Here is a 26939-nt window from a genome sequence, read left to right on the forward strand (position 1 = left end):
CTATCATCTATATAAATGCTTGACGAAAAGGGGCGAGAAGGAAGGTTGGGCTGGTGTTTGCACCGACGCACTGCGGCGCAGTGGGAGGGGTGTGAGCTGAGTCCAGCCATCAACGCTGCAGCGACTCTTTCGCAATGTAAGCCCATTAGGGTCGTGGGAGGGTTGCACAGCTCGAAGCCTTGTCTCATTTTCTTTCCTTTTGCTTTTTTCCGAGACTGAGTGCGATGTATCGTGACACGGGAACTGGGGCTTAGCTATAGAAGTAAAAATGGATTATATGCTCAATTTTTCTCTCTAAAGGATGTTGGCATTAGTAAGGTAGAAATTGACTGATCTTAGGCCACGACCGATCGGCTAGATCATCATCGACACCCGGATCGGCTTTCCAATACTGTTCGAGTATTTCCAAGGCTCGTTGCGTATTCAAAAGTCCAAGTGCAGTTGAAACGCCTTGCAACGAAGTCTTTATTCTCGGCCTATCATCACCAAGCGCGTCGCATCCTGCAAAGAACAAGGGCGGAGTAAGCAGAGTGACTGGTGTGAGGCCGTCCCGTAGCGTCAGACGCTCTGCGCACTCGATGATCTGATTGACGAGGTTTTGAACGAGAGGCGACGATCTTCTTTCATGGCGTAAGCGTCGGTGGATGAGGAGCAGACCGGTGAGTTGCCATATCTGATTCGATAACCGGTATTCGTGGACTTCGGCAACAGATAGAACGCGACCGCGTATTGACATAACTGGCGGAGGATTCGCTTGATCTCGGTCGATTATGGATTGTAGATAGTTGAGTAGCCACCAGACCTCGGCCTCAACTTGACCACCTTGCGATGAAGTCTCAGACGCTGTCCCATCATTGTTGATCCGGCATAGTCGCGCAATCTCTTTGAACACTCCAAGAAGGTCCTTTGTACGCGCAAGATACATATCGATGTACACAGGCTCGTCATCTGTGTCTGATGCGAGCGTTGTTGGTGAGGGGATAGTCGACTGTTGCGGGGCGAGATCACTCATCGAGTGACAGACCAGCGATTCGGTCATGTCGAACCATCGTAGTAAAAATCGCAATTCGTCCGTCGGGTTCTGGGAAAGGCCCTTATCGTGTATTCGAGAAATGAGCCCACGCGCTCCGCGGAAGTGAACGCTCCATCGATCTGGACTGGGCTCGCTGGCGAAGACTTCGCAAACGAAGAGCGCTCTCGATGCGGCCAGCAGTGGAATGAGTTGTTGATCTTCATCACACTCGGAAAGTTTCTGGCAAAGGGATCTGGAACTGAGAGCTTGAAAGCCAGCAACAATGAGCGCTTGCGAGGACTGCTCCTCGCTTGTTTTGCAGGTCGCAAGTCGGTGAGTAGCCGCCAGCGCAACGATGCCCTGCAGCAAGGGCTCATTGAAGACTGCCATTGGCAAGATGAGTTCGCATAGCTCATCAAAGATCTGGGGATGTGGCGCAAGAACTTTGACGGTCCTCTCGGTAAAGTACTGTAGGCCTGATCGATGCAAGGGTGATAGGTGACCGAAGAACTCAACGGACGGGGTTAGCGGAGGCATTGGCATTTGCCTTTGACTGACAACAAGTTGAGAAGACTCTGAGTCCTCTGATGGAGAAGTTGTTATCCATTCTGGCTCATCGATATTCTGATCTGGAGGAGGCGATGTAGCCTTTGACGGGCCTGGTCTAGGAGTAGAAGGGGAAACATATATGAAGTTTTTCTTGTTTAAATCTGAGAGATTGTTAGTATGCATCTTGTGCAACGAATAACTGACTTGCCTAGTCTTTGAACGTTGCCCTCATTTTGTGACAAACAATCCCCAAAAGGTGACCGATTGAACGGCCTCCCTCCCCAGCGAAGCTTCACCCCGTATTCGCATTTCACCCCAGCTGTCTGACATCTCTGACATGAGGGTCTCTCTTCGCTGCACTTCTTTTTAAAGCTCTTACACCTCGCACAACCAACCCATGATCGACGCTGCGGTGGCATCACAGGGGCTTTGAGTCTGGGGGACAAAGCAAAACATGCTGCTTTGAGGTTATGTCATTTGCTAACAAATGAGGGCGGGGGAAAGTTAAGTCGGTGATGGAACGGTTGGAGGCGGCGAATGGAGATAAGGCTAGAGACTGCGCTAGTATGGAATGGGAAGGATCAGGCGACTGATTGCTTATCTGTGTCACCTGCACTGATTGTCTTGAGCCTGAGTGGCTGGTCTTATCAGTAATGATAAGAAATGATGGATACGTCGGACATCTTAAACTTTTTGACCACCATGAACTTGACGATGTATTATGCAAATACACAAATTGAATGGTTCTCTGCTGTTTTTAATCCTGGAACTAATTGCATTGAAGTGAAATTGCTCATGTTCCTTCACCATCGAGATAAGCATCATCAGAACCATGCTGTCTCGGTTTCTCCGAGTCGCCGGAAAGCCTGCACCAGGCTAGTAGGCAAACCGAAAGTCTAATCGCTTATTACCCTCATCCTTTGTGGTATCAAGATAATGCTTCTTCTGTTCATCATCCATGGCATCCCAAATCTTGTCTCGGCTCTTGTTTCTCCAGATGTAGTAGGTTCTGGTCAACAGATACAACGTGATGTTGAGCGCAATGATCGCCAAAAGATTCTTGTTTCCTTCCCGGTATCTCGGCGCGTCGTCTTTGCGGTAGACGTTGGATGCGATAATACCGGCGGATTGAACGGACATGTTGTAAATAGCTGCGGAAACTGTCCTTAGGCGAACGGTATTGGAGTTGCGCGAATTCCAACTGACTTGGATTGGATGGGCTAGGAAGATGAGGTTAGCCGGTTATAGGTAGGTCAAGGAACGTCTATACTCACCAGTCGGAGAACCAAGCAACAGCGCCAGCACGGCGAAAGAGACCCATCTGTTGACCGTGCTCATGTCTACTACGTATAGATAGATTATGAATGGCAGCTTCCAGATCTGAACAGCTAGGCCAAGTAGAGACCTCTCGTTCCATTTCTCGGCCAGGTAGGAAATAAGCAACAGGCCACCGATAGACAGGATCGTATGGGGAATGGTCAGAAGATTGGTAACGAGTACATTGAAGCCGAGGCCACGAAGGGTCAAGGTGAAGTACTGGGCGGGCGGCGTGGCTGGGATCAAGAATGTTAAGCCAATGGCGTAGATCGGCCATAGGTCGTAATCCTTGATTGATGCCCATAGTAACTTCGGAGTAATGGGTTGGCGGTTATGCATGTCGCCCTTGCTGGGATCGTCACGGATGACCCGGTTCACCATAATGCGCTCCTCTCTGTACACTGGTCAGTCTCGAAGGCATATCCATCTCTGGAGCAACTTACCGCTCAGTGAACCAACCGTTCTTACCACGGAGAATGCCTGAGGTTTGAGTGGGTCCAGCGGGCATGAGAAACCAGGCGGAAATGCCAACCGCGAGCGTCAGCAGGCCCTATTTGGCACCATTCGTCAGTATAGTCGATGATGCAAAGAGCTTGAATGACAAACCTCGAACAGGAACAGCCATCGCCAGCCCTCGTACCCATGCCAGCCACGCAACTGGAGGAAACCTGCTCCCAGAAACCCACTGATGATATCGGCGACGTTGTACGCCGTCCAGAAGAAGGCCAGACGAACAGTGAGCTCACTAGCGGTATAGAAATAACTCAGGTATAGGATCGTCTAACAGTATTCCAGAGCAATCATTAGTTGGGACCATTAACACTTAGGCAGGACGGCGACATGGACTACTCACATCCGGGATGAATCCGCCCTGGAAGATGGCCAGAAGGGCACGGCATGCCAGAAAGGAAGCCCTCCCGTCCAACCAGAATTGGCCCTACTCATATCGTCAGTACATCGAAGAGCTGAAGGTTTCCTATGGCCTACCGCAGAGACAAGACTCCAGAGGCACAACTGCATCGGAATCCAACGGTCAGGTCCGAGGTACTTGCTGACAAGCTGGGAGGGAAGTTCGGCACACAAGAAAGACAACTTGAAGACGGTATTTCCAAGATTGTAATCTAACAATGCAAAGTTAAAAGGATATAGCAACCTGATATAAAAGAGACTAACCATTGGTATCCATCTTCAGGTCTGGCAGAAAGTTATCCGAGACAGCTTGAGACAAATTGGATCGATCCAGCTCAAGAGCCATGAACATGACGCAAGCGAATATCATGATCCGTCTATCAATCTTTCGAATGACTTTGCGCTCCTCATTGAAAGTCCACCTTTCGGAAGGGTCAAATCGATGCAGATTCTCCCAGTCAGGTCGTGGCTGGTAGCGCCTCGCCATGTCTGGGTCGTCAAAGACGGACCGACGAGTTGCAACAGCCTCTCCATCATGTCTCGGCCGTCGCTGCCACCAGCTTCGAGGTTCCTCTGGTGCAGCGAGGGGAAGTGTAGCGATAAGAGGGATCACCTTGGTGGAGGGAATTGACTTGGAGGAATCCGAATCGGTTGGGTCAATATGAAGGTCAACAGCATTCTTGGTTTCTGACACACGAACATCATCAGAATATGCCATTGTGATTATCAATGTGCTATGGGGACCTATTCAGCCGTCTCTTCGCAATCATCTTGGATATAATAACGCCTTTTGTATACATCGACGTTGGTACTTGTTTAACCCCTCGGTGAACCATGCGATGGCGAAATCCATGTTACTGATCTCGAAAGACTCAACTTCGTGGGGTTACCGATGTATCTATGGCGTCAAGTATGGATATAATAGCGAGATGTAGGGATTAATTCCGATGGTATTATTCGGCTTCATATTTGGCCATTGCTCGATAAACTCCCCTGAGTGGTTGTTGAGACATTTGTGTCTCGATAGTGAGCACTCATAGCTTCCAAGTGAAAAAGTAGCACAAACGAATGATCAATTGGTCGATAACGCCTTTTCGAATCTGTTGCACTTCTCCGGTACTCGGTCAAATCTATATTTTAGTGGTCCTTGGCAAAGATCTGTAGCTCGCGACAGAACTGAAAGCTATTGCACCATTGCTCGAATAACCACTCAACAGCTCGGTATTTCACTGCCAAGGCAATTGCTCAACATTACGCCATTCTCTATTCCCTGAAAACAGCATAAGTTGATAGCTATCGGTCCACTCTCACCTCACAGAAACTATGATGGTTGGTCCATCTCTGGCGCTTTGTCGCCTCGCATCTCGGGTCGGATCTCGCCCCCCACGAGCTCCGAAGAGCAGAGACGTATCGGGGCATTATAAGTTAAGGATGTGACTATCACATAGCCCCTTTTAGTCTATCTCCGCGGATAACTCTATTTGCACTTCGTCGACAAGATGGCGTGCTTCCTGTCAAGGTCTGGAGTTTGCCGGTTCAAATACTCGATGTTCTGGTGAGTGTTCTGGACGAGGCATAATCATATCTTACAACTGTATATCCAGAAATAGGACTTGATGCTTACTACAAGTGGCTTATTTTATATCGTGGCTCTAAACATAAAGGGCGAGCCCTTTTCTTAGTTTATCTCCTGCAGCGATACGAGCAAATCGCATCAGCCGTCAAATGTTAGTTAATGTCAATCTTGTGTCCGGTTTACTGAGCTTTAGGGTATTAACTACATGTCGCGTGTATGCCTAAAAGTCCCTCTACCTAAGTGGAAATCACATCAACCTTCTTTCAAGCGAAAATGCCACTGTCTTATGGGCCTACAACTCTTTATATAATATTATTTAAAATAATAAAGGTTATACCACTTATATAGAACCAGGGGGCCATCAGCAAAATCCAAGTACTGCATTTTGAAATTCGAATAATTATCAAGGTTACCTGCAATTGCGAAAACTGTCTAGCCTACACTATTCGATACTACTGGTGGTTAAGGGCAATGTTAGAGCGTGATTGTGGCGTTCTTTAAGTCAGTCAACTTGGAACTTGAACCCGTCCAGAAGATGTACTCCCCTGATTCGACTTGGTATTTGGCATTGTTGTAGTAACCAAGATCGTTCTTGGGTATACTAAAATCGACCACCTTACTCTGGCCTGGCTTCACCTCAACCTTCTGAAAGCGGATCAGGCGTTTGTTCGGCAGCTCGATCTCGGAATTCGCGAGTCTCTGATAGACCTGAACGACCTCCTTGCCCGTAACGGAGCCCGTGTTGACCACCGTAACCAAAATAGAAACGGTGTCACCCTTCCGGGTAATCTTAGGAGCAGAGAGGTCGAAGCTGGTGTAGCTGAGGCCGTAGCCGAATGGCATGGGTGCATAACCCCGCTTCAGGCAGGGGAAGTTGTAGTCATATGTAGCGCAAACATTAGGAGTCTGAATGAAGCTTACGCCTCCTTGTGCATCAGAAGGCAGAAAATCGTAGTATACTGGGAGCGCGCCATCAGCTTGCGGCATAGTCACAGTCAGCTTGCCGCTGGGGTTAACCTTGCCCTGGATGATCTCGACCGCGCTATCGGCGGTGAACTCGCCAGCAAGAAACATGTGGAGGATGGCGTCGGCCCGCATGGTTGAGTTGTTGAGCACAAACGACTGGCCACCACTAAGAACAACAATCGTGGGCACGCCGGCGTCGAGAACAGCGTCAAGGAGCTGTTGCTGACTACCAGGGAAGCCCAAGCTGGCATGTGTGAAGAATTCGCCATCCGTACGCTCACCAGCATTTGGATCCAGAGAATATACGGACAGAGAGCCAACAGCCACAATCGCAAGGCCAGCCTCCTTTGCAGCAGCGACAGCAGCTTGGATGCCCTCACTATCACTATCACGTACGAAAGCAATGTCAACACCCTTGACGTACTTGACGTTCTTGGCTCCGAGGGCTGCCTCGAGGCTTCCCTTCAACGTGCGCCCATACAAGGGCCTCGCGCTCGTGCTGGGAGCGTAGCTTCCGGGGTTCAAAATGTCGGCCATGGGACCGAGGAGCGCAACCTTGGAGATTTTGGACTTGGGAAGAAAGTTGTTCTTGTTCTGCAGTAGGACGATGGATTCGCGTGAAGCCTTGCGATTTACATCGAGATGCTTGGATGAGCGGAGCACCTTTTTGAGATCATTCATCGTGGGCAGGGGAAGATCAAACATGCCAGTTGCGAATTTGATGATCAAATGCTGCTTCACTGCTTCGTCTACCAGCCTCACGATCTCCTGATCGTCCGAACTGTTAACAAGAGTCGGAAATGCGGCTGGTTGTTGAGGAGCTAGTTCGAGCTGCAATCCGGCACGTAGGGCCTTGGTAGCTGCATCCTTGAGAGATGAAGCCACGAGGCTTTGGGTATGAAGATGTGGAATGGCCATGGCGTCCGACATGAGCAGGCCCTCAAAACCCATTTCAGATCTGAGCATACCCTGCAGAAGCTGTTTATTGATTGACATAGGGACCCGGTCGACGCTGGAATACGACACCATGATAGACGCAGGGTTTTCCTTGAGTACGCGAATGTACGGAAGGGCCAGGTCGTTGTACAAATGATTGGTGCCGCCGGCCATGCTTGCAGTGTTGATGCCGCCCGCGCCTAGTCCGTATAAAAAGTGCTTCACGGTTGTGGCGACTTTGATGAATCCGTTCTTGTCTTTCTCTTCCATAGTTCGGACATACTGCGCCGCGAATTCGCCGACAAGGTAGACATCTTCACCGTAGCTGGTAAGAAATCGGTTAGTCACGCGTCCATGTGCGCAGGGCGCTGCCAACAATGCGAGCATATAGGAGAAGAAAGCTGTACTGGAAAAGGAATTGCAGTATAGGGGGGAGCACTGTATACACTTACGTCTCACCCACACGGCCGTATCTGGGATCCTTGGCTACATCTAACTCGGGACTTAGGACCCAGTGCGTCCCGAGAGCCATGTTCTCGTCTCGAATCGCTCCCGTTACTTGGCCATACAGATCCAGGTCCCATGACGTGGACAGTGACAGAGTTGCAGGAAACAAGGTCCCTCCAGGCACATAGATGGAGTTGACCGAATCTGTGACTGTAATGTAAGGAATTTTGCCATTCTGCATCTGCTCCCATCGGACCTTATTCGCAAATGGCAACACTTTCTCAGCAGGGTTCAGTTGTGAGCCGTAGCCTGATGATCTAGTTGTCAGCTTGGGACTTGTTCATCAAGATAAGGTTTTGTGCACTTGTGCCTGGCGAAAAACCTACTTAGTATACCATGTTGCAGAGGGTACAGTGCATCATAGACAGTCCGGTTAAAGGATGAATTGGGATCCAGAAGCCTTCTTATACCACCTAGCTGAGCGATCTTCTCTGTCCATTTGAGGGTGGGCAAGAGAGCCTCCGCACGCTCAGCTGGGGAGAGAGCTTTGTTCTTCCAGGCTTCGTTGCTTGGGCCCGGTGCCGCGATCACAGGGTAGGCTAAGGACCCAGCAAGAGCTAGGGGCGTTACGGAGAAATGGACCATCTCGACAGGCTGTTGAGGGTGATTTATGTAGAGGTGCCGACGGCTGGAGTCTTGAGGGAGGCACTGTTAGCGGTTGGATGTATACATGGGATAACATTCTTCTTATAGTTTTCTTCACAAGGCAATGCAGCAGAGTTGCGAAAGCCAGCATAATTTCTTCAAGGTACATCGGTATAAAGCTGGGGCATATGGCCTTAGCTTGCTTGTCTCATTTCTGCACAGATGACGAATCAATTCATGGAGCGAGCTGAACCAGGTCTTTCCCGCCAAGGTTTTGCGGATGGCGATGATTGCGTCTTTGGCCATATGCATGATCCTTTTCCCGAGAGTCCGAAGAAGAATCCGGGGTAATACCTACGTATCTGATTCGATAGATTGGTTATCTGGGGATATAACCCGACAACCGGACGGTGTTGTGATATGTTGAATGTTGACTCAGTGACTGCGAGCGTGAGGTGAGCCTGGAGGCACGTCGCTCGGACAGTACATATCCATCTTAGCCTCTTCTCTGGACCCTTTGCAGTCTAGTCAGGGTCGTATTGACCGACTGCCGAACCCCAGATCAGATGCCCCGATATATGTATCTCGGCCGGACTTACTACAAAAGGCTAAGCCATTTTCAAAAGACATCGGCCCCGAAAGGCGCAATCACACTCACATTCGACGGGACTGATAATAAATCTTTCTCACATAGGACTAGTTAGTCTGGGTTGTTGGGCAGCATCCAAATAGAATGGTTCATCTTCGTCGCCGAGTTTTGCTGCGGGGCTTGAACCCTTCCGAGGGAGCCACGAGTTCTGGGTGAAGTGCCGATTCTTGTTCATTATCTTTAAACGAAGAGTATCTAAACGAGAAGTGTTTAAACGAGAATAAGAAAGATCAGCCGTTGCAAGATGAGCATTATGTAAGATAGGGTTAGCCTGAATTGCGCCATACCTAGCTTGACATGATGGCTCACGTTTGCGGATAATGCCCCATCATCTCCGTGAGTTATATCCCCCAGCAACACTAATACGTAGGATATAATATTTTCTGACCAGATCTCCAGGAAGCAGTAGGCCAAATACAATACAAGAACGGCACACGTTTCCCGCCAGACTGAGTGTTTCCTGATAAGTTGGCAGCTGCAACGATGCCATTGGAAGATTCTACGGCTTAGCCTTTGTAGTCAAAGCAATGTCTCAACGAAAGGATCGTAGCATTTCTTGCAATATTCCTTCTTTACATATAACGAGATGACTCGCACTTCCGCCGATAACACAGGCGCTACGTAGAGAGTTAATAACATGATTTGCCGCTCACGTGCTTGCGCCCAATTCCATGAGTTGATCCTCCAGGAGCCATGCCCAGTCCTGGGGAGCCCACCACGCGAAGAGACCCGGCACAGCAGAGCTGCGAGTGCTCGATGGCTCTTGATCTTGAAACCGGGCCGTATGGGGTCGAGACTTATTTTTTGTAGCATGATTGTTGGTCGTGGAGTACGTTTTCGGACTGGGAACTGCTGATTGCAAACCGGCGGTCGCATCAGCGGTAGCGGTCGATGCGTCAACCACGCGAGGTCGCTCCTCTTCAGAAGTGCCATGGCTTCCCCGGATGGGAGGACTGTGATGGTCATCCTCCATTGTAAAAGGCGGACGCCGAGCTGTTGTATCAGAACCAAGAGTTACTTCGTCAATATGGGACCTCTGGTATTCTTCGTCATCGCGTCCAACATTTGATAATTCAGCGCGGCGCAATAGGCTGTGTACAGCTAAGCGCTGCCGGGCACGCACAGCTTCGGAAAAATGGCCGTCTGATCTGCTTTGACTCTGTAGCGAGGACAGTTGATGGGCGTCACTCTGCAGAGCCCGACCCTCTGTGTGTTCGCCGTTGATCGCTGGTGCAGTAGCTGGGCAGGAGTTGGGTGTGCCTGTCTCGTTTGTTGTGACTCCCGAGAAACCTGGCGGGGTTTTATTAGATAGAGTTCCCGCAAAAGGTGTTGCATTCGCTGCGGCAGCCGACCCCTGGTTCGCTGCCGCGTGAATAAATCCAGCCGCCTCCGGCTGATCGCTAGGAAAGTTTCGTTTCTTTTTTTGCTGCTCTGAGAAGATGGCGATGGACTCCTCCAGTTCTCCAATGATGGGACTAACGAGCGCTGAGAATCGGAAAAACCTCTTGAGCGCAGCTAGGCAAAGCTCGGCACGGCTAACAGCAAATTCCGGTGACGGCCGAGCAGGTCCTTGACCGAATCGAGAGATGAAGAGGATCAGACGGGTGGCATGATAAGCACAAATAGCTGTGTCGAATTCGAGGATATGGTGTTGTGTGCTATGCTGGTTGAGCGCAGTGAGTATGTAGATGATTTGCATTGCGTGATGCAAGCATTGAGCCTCAGCAGCAAGGAGGGCCTGGTGGTCATGGCCAACGAGCACAGCATCGGGAGCAGCTTCTGAGTACCCAGGCAAAAGGATGCGGTTGATGTCGCAGTGTGCTTGGTGCCAGGAGATGTGGGCCAGCAATAGACGGGGCAGCCATCGGGAGATTGATCTGTCTCTGCTGCTACTGCAGCCAGGGGGCTCGAATGCTTTATCCGCGCTTAAGTGAGCTTCCAGGATCGGAGCTGGTTTCTCCATGCATGCTAGTGTTTGTAAATGGTGGCTGATGAGGTCTGTGAGATTACACAAAGGCGTTTCCAGCAGCGCGATGCTCCTAGAAAGCTTCATCACATCACGTCGAATTGCTTCCAATTGCATAATGAGCCCGTAGGTGCCCCCCTCACCATGGTAGTTGTGATAATCGCCGTTGGCTTCACCTTTGCCAGTAGCATCAATTTCGCGACCATGGGTCATTGCCATGAAGTCTTCCTCGCTCCTTGGAAAGTCGATGTAGATGACCTCCAGTGGTAACGAGTCGAACTCGGCAAGGCCCGTAGAGAAATAGCGCTCAACCATCTTTAGGGACCAGAGAGTACGACGTCGTACCTCTCGCGCAACTGGCTGAAGGTCATGTCGTTCGTAATTGAGTCGCATCGTCGTGGCGAAGCGAGCAGCCGTGGCTGTCAACATGAAAGCCCTCTGAAAAAGCTCCGTTTCTATGTAATAGTGAATTACGAGGAGAAGCGCCTGGAGTTTGGTTATACTCGGCGATTCGAGACTTCGCCAGATGCTCTCCTCGGCCATCCTGATCCACGCACCCGTATCCTCAGCGGAGGCAACAATGTGGCTGAGCGCTCTTCGACTCGAGTCCTGTCGATGATCAAGATCGAGATCAACTTCTCTGCGCAGGTACAACATTGCAACCGCGCAAATAGAAGCAGGAAGGGCACGATGCACATCATGAGAACAGCATCTTCTCCTGGTTATTTCTGGATGTAGAAATGCGTATGATGGCATGGGATAGATGAATTTGAAGAAGACGTCAAGGAGGGTGTCTACTTGATCGCGGCTTGGGCCGCCATACCCTGAGCCTCTTGTTACAGACTCTGTTGATGATGGATGCCATGACACTGTTGAGTCCGCGGGTGAAGACAGCGGCATTGTTGCTGTTTCTTCGCACCTTGCAGGATTTCCCGCAGATTGCCGCTGCCGATGCAGTTCTGTTCTTCGCAGCTGATGCTGTTGATGCTCCAGTCGCCGATCGTCCTCATCCTGACGCTGGCGCTGGTGAGACCATTCCCGTCCGTGTTCCGGTTCCGGTTCCTGTTCCTGTTCTCGTTCTCGTCGTCGCTCCTGCTCCACGCTGCATTCCTGTTCGTGCTGGCGCTCGTGCTCACGTTCATGCTCCTCATTGATCACTAGGTCGTGTTGATGATCGTGTTCAAGCTCCTGTTGCTGCTCCGGTTCCTTATGCTGTTGTTGGTACTGCTCGGCTAATTCAGTAGCGGGAGGACTGCTTGAGTATTCGGAGACAGCCTGTAAGCGTCCTTCTCTTTCCAGAAGGGAACATTCGCGTTGCTGAGGCCCCCCGTCCTCCGGCGTGGATTCGTCAAGCAAATAGCCTTCCCGAGCGCGTCGATAACGCTTAAGCGGCGGATAAGTGCATCTGATGTCCTTCTGCTGACATGCGACACATGTTGGAAGCGTCCCCGAGCACTTGATCTTCTTAAGACGACAGGAAGAGCAGGCGCGAGCTCCTCTGAGGCGTTTCTTTGAAATGGGCGGTGACGGCTTCTCGCGAAGCTGGTGGTCATCATTATTGAGAGAGCAAGCTAAACCCAGCCGTCGACAATTGCGACACGTCCCTGGTGGTTTGTCGCAACGTACCTTACGCTGTTTGCATTGAAGACATGTTTGAGCGATGTGGGGGTTGGTATGAAGCTTGAAATAACCGATATGCTTTTCGTAATCCATGCCATCCTTCTCGCGACCGATACTTGTCGGCTCGTGAGTTGCAGGATGACGTTGCCCCAGTTGGAGAGGTGTGAATGATTTGGACGGTGATGGAGCTGAGGCGACCGTGTTTGCGGGGAAGTGGAGAATTCCTAAGGGGCCATGGCGTGCTATTCTCTCCAAGTGACGGAACCAACTGAATCTAATTTAGGGCGGGTCAGCGTCTCCATGACCCCATGCAGCCTCGCCAAGTCGTGCCCAGCAGAGGCACAGTGTCTTCAGAAGTTATTAGGAGATGGTCTAGGACCCCAGGTGGCATTTCCCATCAGGTGTTCAGGCGTCTTTAGTTTCGGCGCTAGCAGTAAGGGCTGGCTGCGGGGGCTACAAGATATTAAGGTCCATTCTTACAAACCCTTCACACGGGCCTGAACGAGTACAAGAGCTTCATCTCGGCTCGTCTTCACAGAGTTTGCCAGGCTAAGAGGCTTGCCTTTGCTAGTACGGCTTCATTAGAATCCTGACCCTTCTAGTCATCGCGTTATGTACATGCCTCATCTATCGATTGTCTTTACAATGCGCGTCCCATGCAATCCTTCACAGCTTCTGCTTCAACGCATCCTCAGGTCGCACGCCATTCTGTTCTGCATACTTGACTGCCGCTGGCACACCTTTACTTGGACCACTCAGCCGGAGATGGATTGGATCATCCCCAATATGCTCCATCTTAGCCTCGAGGAGAGCCGTCATGTGCTTGACCACATCACTATACGTAGTATCATTGTACAAGTTGAAGAGCTCGAGAGGGTCCTTCTCGCAATCGAATAGCTCCCACTCCTTCTCCTCTGGCTCACTAGTATTTCCCGCCCTTCCTGGCCGCGCGCCTACAACTCCGAGGTCCTCGTTATACCAGTAGATGAGCTTATACCGCTGATTGCGACAGCCGTAGTGCGCATAAGCCTGGTGAATTACATCGTTGTGCATCCAGTAACGGTGGTACGCGACGTTATCCCATTCCGGGCCCGTCACGGATCCCCCGCGCATCAAAGGCAGTGCCGACTTGCCTTGCATATAGTTCGGGGTCTTGATGCCTGCCAGCTCGAGGAAGGTCGGAGCAAAGTCGACGTTGCAGAATATCTCGTTGCTGATAGAGCCGGCTGGAATCTGCCTCGGGAACTGCGCCAGGAAGGGCATCTGGAAAGATTCCTCGTACATAAACCGCTTGTCGAACCATCCATGCTCACCCAAGAAGAAGCCCTGGTCCGAGGTGTAAATAACAAGAGTATTCTCGGTAAGACCCTTTTGGTCAAGATAATCCAGCATGCGCCCTACGTTGTCATCCACTGATTGGATCACGCGCAGGTAACGCTGCATGTAGCGCTGAAACTTGAAGGCAGACAGCTCGGCAGGCGTAGTGAAGGTGAAAGCAGTGCCATCATCTTTGTCAATCAGCTTAATGCTCGGGTCCGTTGGGATCTTGCGTTGGGCCGAGCCAGACTCTTGAGTGACGCGCTCACCTACCGACCGACCTCCATCAGGCTGAACAAGTCCAAGATCCTGATATGTCAAGTCCTCAGCCACACGCATTTTGGCTACTGTGGCAGCTTTAGCTCTATTCTTGTAGTCATCGTCGTACGTCTCTGGAACCTTGATCGGCTTGTCGGCATACAGGCTCTTGTGCTTTGTATCGCATTCCCAAGATCGATGAGGAGCCTTGTGATGGCACATCACAAAGAAGGGCTTGCCAGAGCTCTCAGTGGCAGTTATCCACTCGAGGCACTTGTCGGTGATGATGTCCGTGACATAGCCTGTTTCGTGACGCTCGACGCCCGCACCTTTGCCGCCTGGGGGCATTTCGATGAAATCGGGGTCCCAGTAGTCTCCCTGACCTGGCAGGACGCTCCAGTAGTCGAACCCCGTCGGCTCGTGTGGTTCGCCTTCACCCAGATGCCACTTGCCTACCATGGCCGTACGGTACCCGCCCGTGCGCATGTGCTTCGCTACGTTTGGCATATGCTTGTTGATGTGGTTATCGAGCGTCATGACGCCGTTCACGTGGTTGTGTGTGCCTGTAAGAATAGCCGCTCGAGAAGGTGTACAAATGGAGTTTGTTACATAACAGTGATTGAAGAGCATGCCATTCTTAGCAAGCCGATCGAGGTTTGGCGTATTGTTTATGCCAGCGCCATAGGCGCTGATGGCCTTGGATGCATGGTCATCTGCCATGATGAAGAGAATATTCGGCCGCGAGTCCATCTTGACCCCCAATGATTGAGTGATTCGTTTTGGTGGAGAATGGAATGAGGCAGGAGATGGAGGACAAAGAGACACACTTTGAGACCCAAGGAACGAAGGTAGAAGATGTCAGTCAGTGCTTAGGACGATCAGGTAGCAACAAGCTATGATGAGAACATGGTGAAGTGTCTACTATGTATGTGACGCAGGTTGGAGACAATAAACTGTCCCACGGGCTAATGTAAGCTACCCGTATTCCTTCACTTTTACATCGGACGTGAGAAATGCAATAGCCGATGCAACGACCCGTAGACTACTGTCTTCTGCTCCTGTCGCTCTTTTCTCCGAGTCGGATGGCCTATAGGTAGCTCGCATCCCCAGTATGACTCTGATGCAGCCAAAAGAAGAAATGATGCCGAATTTAGCCAGCTGTCGGTAGTCGGTCGGATAATACAATCGGGCATAGTGTAATTGGCACCGGCTTGTGAGGAGTCGCGGAACTCATCCCTGCGTCCGGGTATCGGTAACGAGCTCCCTTTGAGGTTAGTCTTCTCGGCTACTAACCTACAAACCCCATATGGGACTGCAGTGCCATGATCTCTCAAGATGGTGTCCGCTAAACCACACAGTTCTACCAATCTTCCGGGCTCTCTACGTAGCAGTCTCGACTTCAGCCCATTTCCGGTGCATCTCACCATTGCCCTTCCACAGCACGCCATGCTTTGACACCGGTTTGCCATCTACGTTTCGCGAGGATGATTGATTTGTCTATAAAGCTTTTCGTCGTGCCACAAGATAGTCCGCCCCTTAACAGTCACTTCACTTGGAAACGCTCGTAACCTCCCTTGTCTTGCTACATGTTCCAAAGTCACGTCCGTATTCCCATTTGGCTAAACGAGTACCAAAATGAAGAAAGCTCTGGGAACTTTCAGAGCATTCTACCTTGTAGCGCTATGCTGCGTTGGTTCATTTCTTTTTGCCTATGACACAGGCATTGTTGGCGGAATTTTAACCTTCCCGAGCTTCCAACGGGATTTCCAGTATACCACCAAGGACAAGGCCAATGTCGGTTCACTGTCCACGAGTCTTCTGCAAGCTGGTGGTGAGTGCATCTATCTATCTGTTTGTTGAATGAAATGCCCTTCTGCATGGCGACAGTGCTCTTATCGTGTCTTTCCTGGCCCTATGGAGAGGAAATATACAACTAACTTGGAACTCTCCTCCTCCCTAGCTTTCTTCTCCTGCTTCTTCATCTGGCCCTTCACCGCTCGATTTGGCCGTCGCTGGTCTCTTGTTCTAGCCTCGGCTATTTTTAATGTCGGCGCCGTGGTGCAGACCATCAACACTCATCATCTCGCCGGATTTTACATTGCCCGATTTGTCTCGGGCGTCGGTGTTGGCATGGCCACTGTGATAGTGCCCATGTACTCAGCTGAGATGGCACCGAAAAATATCCGTGGTATGCTTGGTAGCATGTTCCAGTTCTTCTTTACCTTGGGAGTCATGACCTCGTACTGGGTTGATTACGCAGTGAGCATCCACATCCCCGACGACAGCAGCGCCCAGTGGCAACTGCCGGTCGGTTTACAGCTTGTTCCCGGTACTATCCTTGGCCTAGGAATGCTCTTTACAAAGGAGAGTACTCGTTGGCTGGCCAAGAAAAATCGCCGTGAGGAGGCTTTGCAGTCTTTGATCTGGGTTCGTGGTGGAGATTCTCCCGACGTCCAAGAAGAGTAAGTCACCCTCAATCGTGACAATCAACATATCCCTGGACTGTTGGTCAAATGGTTTTGCCTTCTGACACACAAGTCCCACAGGTTCGGCGAGATTATTCGGAGCATCGACGAAGAGAACCGTATCAAGGCTGGTTTGACTTGGAAAGAGCTTATTGAGCCCATCAACCGTTACCGTCTCGGCCTCATCATTGCTCTACAAATTGGTAAGTACTTCTTTTGGGTCTCCAATCGTCGGGGATCTGGCGTTAGCTTATGAATCATCTACGTGTTAAGGCGTTCAACTCACCGGCAACACCTCCATGGCGTACTGTGAGTAACTTCCTGTGCAGCTTAGTGCCTTTCTAAGTATTTCTAACATATCTGTTCAGACGCTCCTCAGATTTTCGGTCTAGTTGGTGCTGGCCAGGACAAGCTTCTGCTTACTGGCTTCTTCGGTCTTGTCAAAGTCGTGGCGTGTCTTTTCTTCCTGCTATTCCTCGTTGAACGAATCGGTCGTCGTGGCTCTCTGCTCGCAGGGGCAGGTCTCATGGGCATTTACATGCTCATCGTGGCAATCTTGACAGTCAAGTTCCCTCCGAACCCCGATGCTGGACTGACTCCTCCTTCTATTGCCTCTCTGACTATGATTTATCTCGAAGCCATGAGTTATAACATCTCTTGGGGGCCTGTACCGTGGGTTTACACTGGTGAGATTTTCAGCAGCCGTGTTCGCGAGGCTGGCATTGCCATCAGCACCTCAACGCAATGGCTGTTCAACTTCGTCTTTTCTCAAGCCACTCCCCACGCTGTCAAGAACCTTGGCTGGAGGACTTTTCTCATGTTCTCAATTTTCAATTTCGCACTTGTTGTCTTCGTCTGGTTCTTTATCACAGAGACCAAAGGCAAGTCTCTAGAGGAAATGGAAGAACGTAAGTCTGATGTCTCGCTCAACTCATCTAGCCTGAATGATGACTGATGTTTGTCCTAGTCTTTGCCCGTCGGGCTGGCGTCACTATCGCGAGACCTGTAGAAGACGGGGTAGCAAGCGAGAAGGAGATGGGTAGGCATGCTGAAATGCAGTCTCCCAAGTCGGACTAGGTTATTCGAAGCATGAAGGGGGAAGCCACTTCTCCAGTCATGATACAAGCCAAGCTAGCACATGGTGGACGATATGAATGAAGTATTACATCAAATGTTCACCCAGCATAGAGTCTCGCGCACCGGCGCAGGTTGGTGTCTTTTAGTGACTTGTTGCTGTGCTTTAATAGTAATAAATACTGACTGTTCACTAGAGAGCATTGTTGGATAGTACAAGTAGGATTAATTAACTAGGAAAATAAAGCTAACCCTGATCAATCTGCTCTGGGCTAAAGAGAAGAGAAATACTGTCTGTGGTATAGGAGAAACCGTTGGGAAACCTAAGCTTTCTGAACATTGTACTCGGAGACACCAAAGTTGTGGATCTTCTTGTCCTTTGTTCCGACGGCAATAAACTCAGTGCCAGTGTTGAAGATGTAGAAGGGCTGATCATCTCCAGGATAGAGAGGCTGGCGCAGAGTAACGGCATAAATGGCCTGCTTGTATCCTGCCTTTCGGAGGATAGTGAACGCATCATGGATATCGAGAGTGACAGGCCAGGGGATGACCTGATCACCCAAGAAGGGAGAGTTGATGGTCTGGACCTTTCCGAACTCGCCCCATCCAGTGGACTGAATGATAGCGGTCTTGTTGCCGCTGAGACCACAGACAATACGGTTGTTGACAAGACCCCACTCATTCTGGACAGGCTTGCGAGTCAAGGGAGTAGCGTCCACTTCGAGAAGGTTGGCATGGGGATACTGCTTCTTAATGAGGCTGAGACCAACGTTGATGAACCCATCCCAAGACAGAGGGAGGCCGACTTTCTGGTTGCCGTTCTTACGTCCGTTGGACGCAGCGCCGTATGTTCCACTACTGCCTTGCCCGTTGTTGTTCACACTGAAAGAGGCTGTAGTCTGGGTTGGGACAGACTTGTCATCAAGGACGACACTCTCCACGACGTAGGGAATGCGATACAAGAATGGAGGCTGGGTCTGGCCCACATAGACAAAGACTTCGGTAGTTCCAGTCTGCTGAGCAGTGAAAGTCCACACGATCTTGCCACCTTCAATACGAGCATCAGTCAAAGTGAGGAAGCTCTTATCGAAGTCAATGCTGGCTGAGCCACCCTTTCCCGTGAAAGAGTCACTCTGCTGGATGGTGAAGGGCTCATCAGCAAGAACAACAATCTTCTGGTCTCCAGAGACCTGCTCGACCTCAGGCAGCTCAACCTCAGCCTTACCATTGGTGGCAGCCTGTCCAGTTGTCTTGTTGTACTGAATAGGGACAACCCAATGCTGCTTGTTCTCCGTGTTGACAACAACAGTGTTGGATGGGAAAACGATGCTGGGAAGATCGATGTTGAAGCTGTCCGTAATCTCATAGGGTGACTCTCCATGAACGACTGGGCCTACCCAGCCGATCAGCTCGAAGAGAAGACCACCATCAAAAGGAAGACGACGGAATTCGATGTCTCTAGTAAGATCGACATGGGTGCCAGATGCCTTGAGAATCAGAAGCTTGGCCTCGTTGTCGTAGGAGGCAGTGATGCTGTCCGCAGGGATGAGCTGTTGATGGACAAGACCTCCGTTCTGTGAAGCGGCCATTTTGGAAGATATAGTTGAAGGATAAATTGAAGGGATGGATGAAGTTATTAAATTGAGAGTGGTAGAAAACTGTGTGGATGATGAGTGTCTGGAGATGAGAAGAACAATCCGGGAGGCACTTCCCTTCTTATAGACGCAGTCTTGTCGCGGACTGATCTGTTGTCTCTTGCTTTTCCTTCTATTGACATCTTCATGTCTCTCACATTCAAAAATGAATTTCCTCAATCATCTAAACCTTTCCCAACACGCGACAATTTCGTCAATTTCTTTTCAGCTTGGCTTGTCACATTCCTCTGTTGACTGGCCACCAAGGGTTTATGATTCCTGCTTGCATGAGTCTCATCACACAGGCTGAGATGTCCCGTGGTAATTGGCCAAATGAAGTTTTCGAATTCAAGCCTCTTATCACACAATGGTGTTACCTGCTTACGCATCCACATATCGAACGTTGGTGGCGTCTCAGCTGTCAGCTGCGTCTCTGAACCCCGCGCGAAGACATGGCCTGGACTTGAGCCTCATTCCAGTACCCGCGGAACTTAAACCGTCACATTTGCTCCGAGCTGCATATTGTGGCTGTAGAAGAGCACATGGTTGGTTGCAATGCATAGTTTAAGCGGCATGGACCGAGCCGATGATGAAACGGGCAGCGTTGTCACATGGCTAGGACCCTTAGGTCCGATCAACCTCGCTCTAGTCTCCCACGTTGCAGGCCCTTCTTCATTGAGAATAACAGGCATCCGTGTTGCCCTTGTCAAAGCTCATCTCATGGCGCTAGTGTTTGCATTGAACTCTGAAGCATAGATGAGCAGTGCTTCGTCAACTGTGAGCATTAACCTCTTCTGCTAGGTTTAAAAAAGAACTTGCCAACCCCAAGATGCTAATCGTCTCTTTTCTTGAGGAAACCGGATTATCTGCCTGCAATTCTTCTCTTTTGTTGATGCAATAGTAATATTTTTTCACACCTCGCTATAGAGTACTCAATTAATGGTGATGTGCATATTGTCTGCATCGTTGTATAATCGCTTTCCTTGTTTTATTCTGCAAAGGACCCTAGGACACTAAGCTCGAATAGAATGTTCCTTGACAAAAGAGGCAATGAAGGATTCTATCAATACGAATTGTCGTGGACGGCCTAGATTGGAGCGCGCGACCAGATAACAAGACCCTCGGCTATCTGGGTTATGAATAACATCTGATATCTGATGCGAATACTACTGTGCAAAGTTTTGCAACGATGATCATAATAAAACACAAGGCTAAGCTCAGGTATGACTTGCACAAATCTCATCACAATATTACGCTGTAGCAAGGGATATTTGATCTGCACGGATTCTGGTGATCTTAAATTACAGGGATTGAGCGTTTAGATAAGACAATCTACACGCATTGGTCTTAGTGCAGACAATAGGAAATGAGGGCCTGAAAGCGTGACTAAATAAGCGCCACTCCCGCCTGGCGCTGGCATGGCGATCCCCAATTTCAATGCATTTCTTCAAACTCTAAAAAACGTCACCAAAACAACACCAAAACAATCATCGGTTGACTCGGGGTCAGTGAGATATGAGGCTGAAACGGTCAAAAACGAAAGAGGAGAGCTCAATGGGGGATGAGGAGGCGTCTTTTCATGCTTTCAATAGCCCCAAGCGACTGCCGGCTTGGCTGGACCACTTCAATGCCAAGGACCTCAAGATTTTGTTCAAGTGCTCTTTGGCTGTTTGGATTCTCACCTTGTTCATCTACATCAGTGATACACTGAGAGTGCTCGGTCAGTCGGCATTCTTTGGATGGTAGGTCTATCATGAATGTCTTATGACAACAGGTATTAACGCGTCTCCAGTGTTGTTCTATTCATCATGCCGCCTTCGGGCGTCGTATTCATCCACTTCGCAGCCGGAGTTATGATCTGTGTTGGTCTTGCGCTCGGCTGGGCCTGGGGAGTCATCACTATGAAAGCTGCTCTGGCGACAAGGCCTCTGGCTGATTTACAACAACGCTACGCGGAATTGCAACAATCAATGCCACAAAACACGACCAATGTTGACCAAGCGTCGGGTCAGGCAACCTATCAACAAATAGCCATCTATGAAGGCTTCATGTTGGATACTCGAGTATCGGTCACGTACTTCTGCATGATGGGGTTGTTTGTCTATCTTATGGTAAGTTGATTGTGTAGTCAAGCATGTTTTCAACTGACGAACTCTGGTCAGGCGCGCCTGCGAGTTTCCGCTCCCAATCTGATGCTTGTTTCGATGTTTTCCATGATTGTTGCCGACATCTATTTCACGACAGCACCGCTCATTCCCACTTTCAATGGTACCATTCCAAAAGTCTTGATTCTGCCAAGTGCCATCGCAGTTGGCGTTGGAGTTGTTTGCAACTTGTTGTTTTTCCCGCAATCAACGTCACAAATCGCCCTCGGAAGCCTGGAAGACCTTCTCCGCCCCATGAATGGTTACATCAAGGCTCTGACCTGGCACTTCAAGACGAGAACCAGGTTTGAGCCTGAGCAGCTACAAGCGCTGAAAAGTGCCTTGACCGTATCCTTCAAAAGCGTTGAGAGTGCCGTCAAGTTTCTGCCTTTAGACTTTTCTTATCGAAGATGGAGTCCTGAAGATATCAAGTCTTTCCAAGAACCGTTGCGACAAGTGTTGGTGTCCTTTGGAGAGTTACTACAACTGTCGATCTCTCGCGAAGAGCTTTTTGCGAAGGATGAAGCTCTGACGAAAGCTGCCGAGGAACTTGAGAAGTCTGACAATGAGAAGCACCCACTGGCTTATCACATCGCGAAAGCGGCCGATCTTCGAGAGATCACGAGACATCCCGATACTGAAGATATGATTATCAAAGCCATCGATGCACTGTCCTCATGCGCTACTCCCTTACTGAAGACCCTGGAGCAAAGCGTCAATGCCATAATCGAAGCATTCTCAGGAGCTTCTCAAGCCGACATAATCAGCCAACATGAGCAGATCCTTGCATCGCTGCAAGAAACGCTCGAGGATTTCGAAGATACGGCTGCAGAGCAACTGATCGCCCCTCATGCTTATCTCTTTGACGCCAACGGCAAGGTTATCTACAATGATCGCCGCGCACCTCCTATGCTTGGCTTGATGTCTGGTCTTCTGTACCAGGAACGACTCATCAACCTAACCAAGAACATTGGAGGGGTTCTCGAAAGGGCTATCGAGATTGAGAGGGGTCGAACATCGAAGCGAGTATGGCTACCCAAAGGCCTCCAGCACATTTTCACCCTTGGCTTGTCACAAGATGCACCGCCTTCCACGATTCCCAACTCTAACGATCTTACTCGAACGATGTCCGTCATTTCCAAGCCCGAAAAGAAGCGAGGTCTCTTCAACAAGAAGCGAAAGGAAAAGGAAGATCCTGAAGGGGCAAGAACAACAGCCACCATTTTGGAAAGTATGCAGCAGCCCACAAGCCGTCGACGAAGCAAATCGAGCCTTATCTTCCTGGCACTCATCAACTTCTTTACGGGCGTCGAGGGTCTTCACGCTCTTCGTGCTCTCATCCTGACTATCGCCCTTGCCGTTCCTGCTGTAATACCATCATCAGCTGGCTTCTATTATCGCGAGAAGGGACTGTGGGCCCTGATTATGGCGCAGATGGCTCTCGAGCCTTACATGTCTGACTTTACCTCTGGAATCCTCATTCGTACTCTCGGTACTGTCGCTGGAGGTATCCTGGGTCTTCTGTGCTGGTACATCGGATCCGGCAATGGCCCTGGAAACCCATACGGTCTAGCTGCCATCATGGCAGTCGCTATCATTGGCATGATGTGGTGGAGATTGTTTGCTCCGCCGCAGCATATGGCTGCAGGTATCATGCTTACATCAACGATGTACATGGTCATGTCGTATAGTTGGGTCGATACGCATATCCCTAGCTATGGTAATCCCGGAGTCGGATACGAGGTCTTCTGGCGGCGAATCCTTCTTGTCCTCATCGGTTTTGGCGCAGCCGTCCTTGTTGCGCTTCTTCCGCGACCCCTATCTGGAAACAGACATTATCGACAAATCTTATCCAGCCAGTTGTCGAGCATCAGAGACCGCTATGCCCTTCTGATTTCAGTCTGGCGCTCGCCTCCTGACGATTTTGTCGAGGTCATCGAGAAGCAGGCTACCACCACCGAAGAGCTGCTAAACTCCATCGCTCTTCCAATTCTGAAGACCAAGTTTGAGTTCTCCACTTCAAACATCGATACTGAAACGCTCAGCCGCGCCAATCATCTTTGCAACAACCTCAACGTCTTCCTAGCACAATTCAGCTTGACCGCCACGAAGCTACCATTTCCAGTCCGCGAGAGGTTCTTTTATCGTGTGAGTGCAGGCGACGAAAACCTGATCGCTGACCTGATGTCAACCATGACCCTTCTTCAGCATTCTTTGATATCTGGAGAGCCTCTTCCGGCAATCTTGCCTACGCCTTTGGTGGGCCGGGCGATCCAGTTTAGGAGGCTGCGGGGAGACTTTCAAGACGAGGGTAACTCCAAGGAATACTTGGCGAAGCAAGAAGGAAGACATTGGTCAGCAGCTGTTTATGCCTTTGTGAGATTTTTAGGCACGCTTGATGAGCTTGTTGTAGTCGTGAAGAAGTCTGTCGGTGAGAGATCACATATTAATGCGGAGGCTTTGGGAGGGAATATGTACTAGAAAGATGAGCAACGTTGCTTTGCTTGAACATAAATACATTCATGATTGTATAGATGACCCTCAAGCCTCCCTATCGCTTTTACCACTAAGAGTTTAATACCTAATTACATTTCTTTCTTGACCCGATCAAACACCGAGTACCAAGCTTGTAAATCACTGGCTTCCCTCTTCCCCGTGGTTTCTCTTTGCTTCCACATGTTCGTGATGCTTGAAGAGACCAAGGAATCCCAAGTCATAACAGACCTTTAAAGATCCAGCCATGATGAATGAGACCCAGAAGTAGTTCGAATCTGCGAGAAGTCCTGTGATGAGCGGTCCAAGGCTCTGAGATGTCGTTTTTGCTACGTTGATTAGGCCAATAACGACGGTTCGCTCCTTCGGTTTGATTATAGCGGCGAGGAATGCTGAGCGGGGTGCAACATCCATTGACTGAGTGCAAGATCGTAGAATGAGGAAGAGAACCGATAGGTGGACGTCGTTGGGGATGGGGACCAGGGCCAAGAAGACCGCAGATGGAAGGTGAGTAAATACCATAGTCTGCAAGAGGTTAGTCACACAATTCAGACTGTTGTCGGCATTGGTTTCTTACTCGAACATTGCCGAATCGCTTGGCAAGGGAAGATGCTACCAGCATCGATCCAGCAGCGATGATGCTCGTGGTGAAAAAAATAGAACCTAGCTTCCCTTCCTCGATATGGTAGTAAGATTTGAAGTAGTAAGTGATCCATGAGCTAGGATGACTGTTAGTTCTCGCATAAAGATCAAGATTGTGTCAAAGTACTTACAGAGGAGCCAGTCCTGAAGCAAAGCTATCCAAGGCCAACAGAGTGCAAAGGGTCACGACAGTCGGGATACTCTCGCGAGAAATTCGAGCTCGAAGCTGCTTCTTGGGCTGGGGCTGATCCGAGGTTTGAGCTTGAGAATTATCGGGAAGCAGGGGTGCTTGTTCGCCGTTGTTTGCTGGTGATTCTTGCTCATGCTCATGGTGAACTTCAACTGCAGAGCTCAAGATGATGGCCGAGATCAACTTCAGCACACCCATCACCGAGTAGCCATAGAACACGTCGCGATACACTTCAACAACATCCATGCCGAGGTTGACGCGCATATGGTGAATAATCCAACCGCAGGTCAAAAGACCAAAGGCACCGCCAGCCGTACCGGAGAGACTGTACCAAGCATAGACATCGCCTCGTCTGGCAGCATCAGTTAGATGTGCAATGATGCTCTCCTCAACACCACGAAAGGGTCCAATTTCGTTGCCACTATCGATTGTCAGCATCAACGCCATCAAAGCATTTTTCTTTGTCTTACCCAGGACTAATAACACCCAAGATTGCAGCAGCAAGCAAAATCCAGTAATTACTAGAGGTAGCAAACACAATCCCACTCGCAGTCATCAAGATTGCCCCCAAAGCCAAGACCGCGCGTCGGCCAACGCCATCAGCAAATAGCGCAAGCAGGAAGCTAATGATGATATCACCAACCAACGTCAATGTCATGAACAAGCCGACGCGGGTTGTCGATACGCCAAGTTCTCGCAAATAGGCTACAAGAACTAAGGTAGATCCGCCGTAGGCAAAAAGACGGATGAATCTCTGTGCGCAAAGGATCTTGACATCTTTGGTCGATCGATAGAGCGAAACAAGCCCAAGTTCTTCAAAAACTTTATGGGCGGGATGACGTCTCGAATCTGCTTCGGTAGGTTCCGACATGACGGTAATTGAGGAAAAACCAATTTGAAATGAAAATTAAATGTACCAGGAGATTCAGAAAGAGAATTCCTTTTCATTGGGTCTCAGCATCGCCAAAAGTTTATATATATGTCCACCTCCGAAGTTCCGAGCCGATTTTGACCCAGGGTAGCCTAAGCGAGCGTAAATCAGCTTGGTGTTGCGTCATCCCCAGTCCCGGAAGAGAGTTTACCAGAAACGGCGTTGTGATTGGCGGATTGACTTTGTCAGCGTCGGTTTTCCGAGCTTCGCGAGCCAAAATGGGCAAGATTCCGTTAATGGATATATAGGTTCCAAATTTGCTCCACGTGACATCGAACTCACTACAGCAGGCTTTAGCCTGTTATGTCTTCCGTAGTATAGTGGTCAGTATGCAAGCTTGTCACGCTTGAGACCCGGGTTCAATTCCCGGCGGGAGAGTTCCAGCCAGCTGTTGAAAACAGCATTCCCTTTTTTTACTATTTGATGAATCATTCATCTATTTAATATGATGAGTAATGCACCTCTGCCTAGGTTTTGAATGGCATTGGAGTGCAATCCGGTGGTCGAGAGACTCGTCTTGTTTATATAGCAAATTTCATGTAATGACTTTCTGACTTCCATAAGACGCCCAAATTATCTACCTATAACACAGATTTGATAATATACAAAGAGTCCTGACGGAGAGTACCCATCTCGAGGGAATATGTTGACAACGCTCACTTATACAATGACTTCGATCGCTTTCTCAATACAGAACAGTACTTCTCAACAGCTTCTTCGGCCGGTTTCGCTCTCGAATCCTTGTCACAATTGACGTAGCAACTTTGATGGGAGACGTATTAGCAACATAGAACCATGTATGAGTAGAGGCGACTTGCTTGGCAATCTCTTTATGCGTTCCGCAAAGGCATCGCTCATTATCACCGCAAGCATCAGTCTAGAGACACAGGTTAGCTTTCCTGCTTTACAGAAACAAACAAAGACGTGCGTTTTTCGGACCAGCTTTAAGGCAGGCCTCTACTTCACTGCAGTTTGCTGCTTGGGCAGTGACTCCAACAGCGGAAAAGAGGAAAACAAAAACAGAATATTTCATGTTTGCTTCGGTGTACTTTTATCGTGTTCTCTAGAAAAGACAATCGCGAGGGAATAACGCAGTACTTAAGTAGTCAGGAACGAAAACCCTACGACGCCATCGATCGCCAGAGGCTTGAGAACCCTGGCTTTAGCACCCGATCAAGAGACGATAACCTTCAGCCGCT

The 26939-nt window shown here is 49.7% G+C and overlaps 7 protein-coding genes and 1 non-coding gene across 8 annotated transcripts; 3 read left to right on the forward strand and 5 right to left on the reverse strand.

Moving 5' to 3' along the window:
* Positions 1–310: 310 nt before the first annotated feature.
* Positions 311–4505, reverse strand: FOBCDRAFT_145817 (major facilitator superfamily domain-containing protein; the record flags this gene model as incomplete). Its single annotated transcript, XM_059608219.1, has 9 exons — positions 311–1722; positions 1941–1996; positions 2451–2781; positions 2836–3272; positions 3322–3428; positions 3485–3658; positions 3732–3815; positions 3866–3999; positions 4052–4505. The coding sequence occupies 9 exons, from the start codon at positions 4503–4505 to the stop codon at positions 311–313; spliced, it is 3189 nt and encodes a 1062-aa protein (XP_059465999.1).
* Positions 4506–5729: 1224 nt separating this feature from the next.
* FOBCDRAFT_323579 (glycoside hydrolase superfamily) lies at positions 5730–8357 on the reverse strand (the record flags this gene model as incomplete). Its single annotated transcript, XM_031191289.3, has 3 exons — positions 5730–7590; positions 7718–8021; positions 8099–8357. 3 exons carry the CDS (start codon positions 8355–8357, stop codon positions 5838–5840), a joined length of 2316 nt encoding a protein of 771 aa, XP_031032520.2. The 3' UTR covers positions 5730–5837.
* A 1201-nt stretch (positions 8358–9558) lies between these two features.
* On the reverse strand, positions 9559–15071 carry FOBCDRAFT_264742 (uncharacterized protein). Its single transcript, XM_054707134.2, has 4 exons — positions 13314–15071; positions 13073–13159; positions 12599–12860; positions 9559–12514 (listed from the first exon to the last, which is right to left on the reverse strand). Exons 1-4 carry the CDS (start codon positions 14915–14917, stop codon positions 9656–9658), a joined length of 4812 nt encoding a protein of 1603 aa, XP_054563109.2. The 5' UTR covers positions 14918–15071; the 3' UTR covers positions 9559–9655.
* Positions 15072–15728: 657 nt separating this feature from the next.
* FOBCDRAFT_323583 (general substrate transporter) lies at positions 15729–17786 on the forward strand. The gene is made up of 6 exons (XM_031191292.3): positions 15729–15998; positions 16128–16629; positions 16714–16835; positions 16906–16941; positions 17001–17540; positions 17600–17786. The coding sequence occupies exons 1-6, from the start codon at positions 15803–15805 to the stop codon at positions 17707–17709; spliced, it is 1506 nt and encodes a 501-aa protein (XP_031032523.2). The 5' UTR covers positions 15729–15802; the 3' UTR covers positions 17710–17786.
* Positions 17787–17989: 203 nt separating this feature from the next.
* FOBCDRAFT_190813 (uncharacterized protein) lies at positions 17990–19482 on the reverse strand. The gene has a single exon (XM_031191293.3). The coding sequence runs from the start codon at positions 19293–19295 to the stop codon at positions 18030–18032; it is 1266 nt and encodes a 421-aa protein (XP_031032524.2). The 5' UTR covers positions 19296–19482; the 3' UTR covers positions 17990–18029.
* A 1373-nt stretch (positions 19483–20855) lies between these two features.
* On the forward strand, positions 20856–23965 carry FOBCDRAFT_264745 (uncharacterized protein; the record flags this gene model as incomplete). The annotated part of the gene is made up of 3 exons (XM_031191294.2): positions 20856–21082; positions 21133–21451; positions 21503–23965. 3 exons carry the CDS (start codon positions 20856–20858, stop codon positions 23963–23965), a joined length of 3009 nt encoding a protein of 1002 aa, XP_031032525.2.
* FOBCDRAFT_232461 (major facilitator superfamily domain-containing protein) lies at positions 23951–25750 on the reverse strand. Its single transcript, XM_031191295.3, has 4 exons — positions 25280–25750; positions 24751–25230; positions 24555–24696; positions 23951–24502 (listed from the first exon to the last, which is right to left on the reverse strand). Exons 1-4 carry the CDS (start codon positions 25678–25680, stop codon positions 24119–24121), a joined length of 1407 nt encoding a protein of 468 aa, XP_031032526.2. The 5' UTR covers positions 25681–25750; the 3' UTR covers positions 23951–24118.
* A 296-nt stretch (positions 25751–26046) lies between these two features.
* FOBCDRAFT_t201 lies at positions 26047–26118 on the forward strand. The gene has a single exon. It is a non-coding gene; the product is annotated as a tRNA-Asp (tRNA).
* Positions 26119–26939: the final 821 nt, after the last annotated feature.

The sequence above is a fragment of the Fusarium oxysporum genome, chromosome X, assembly GCF_013085055.1.
Source record: "Fusarium oxysporum Fo47 chromosome X, complete sequence".
NCBI classification, from domain to species: Eukaryota; Fungi; Ascomycota; class Sordariomycetes; order Hypocreales; family Nectriaceae; genus Fusarium; species Fusarium oxysporum.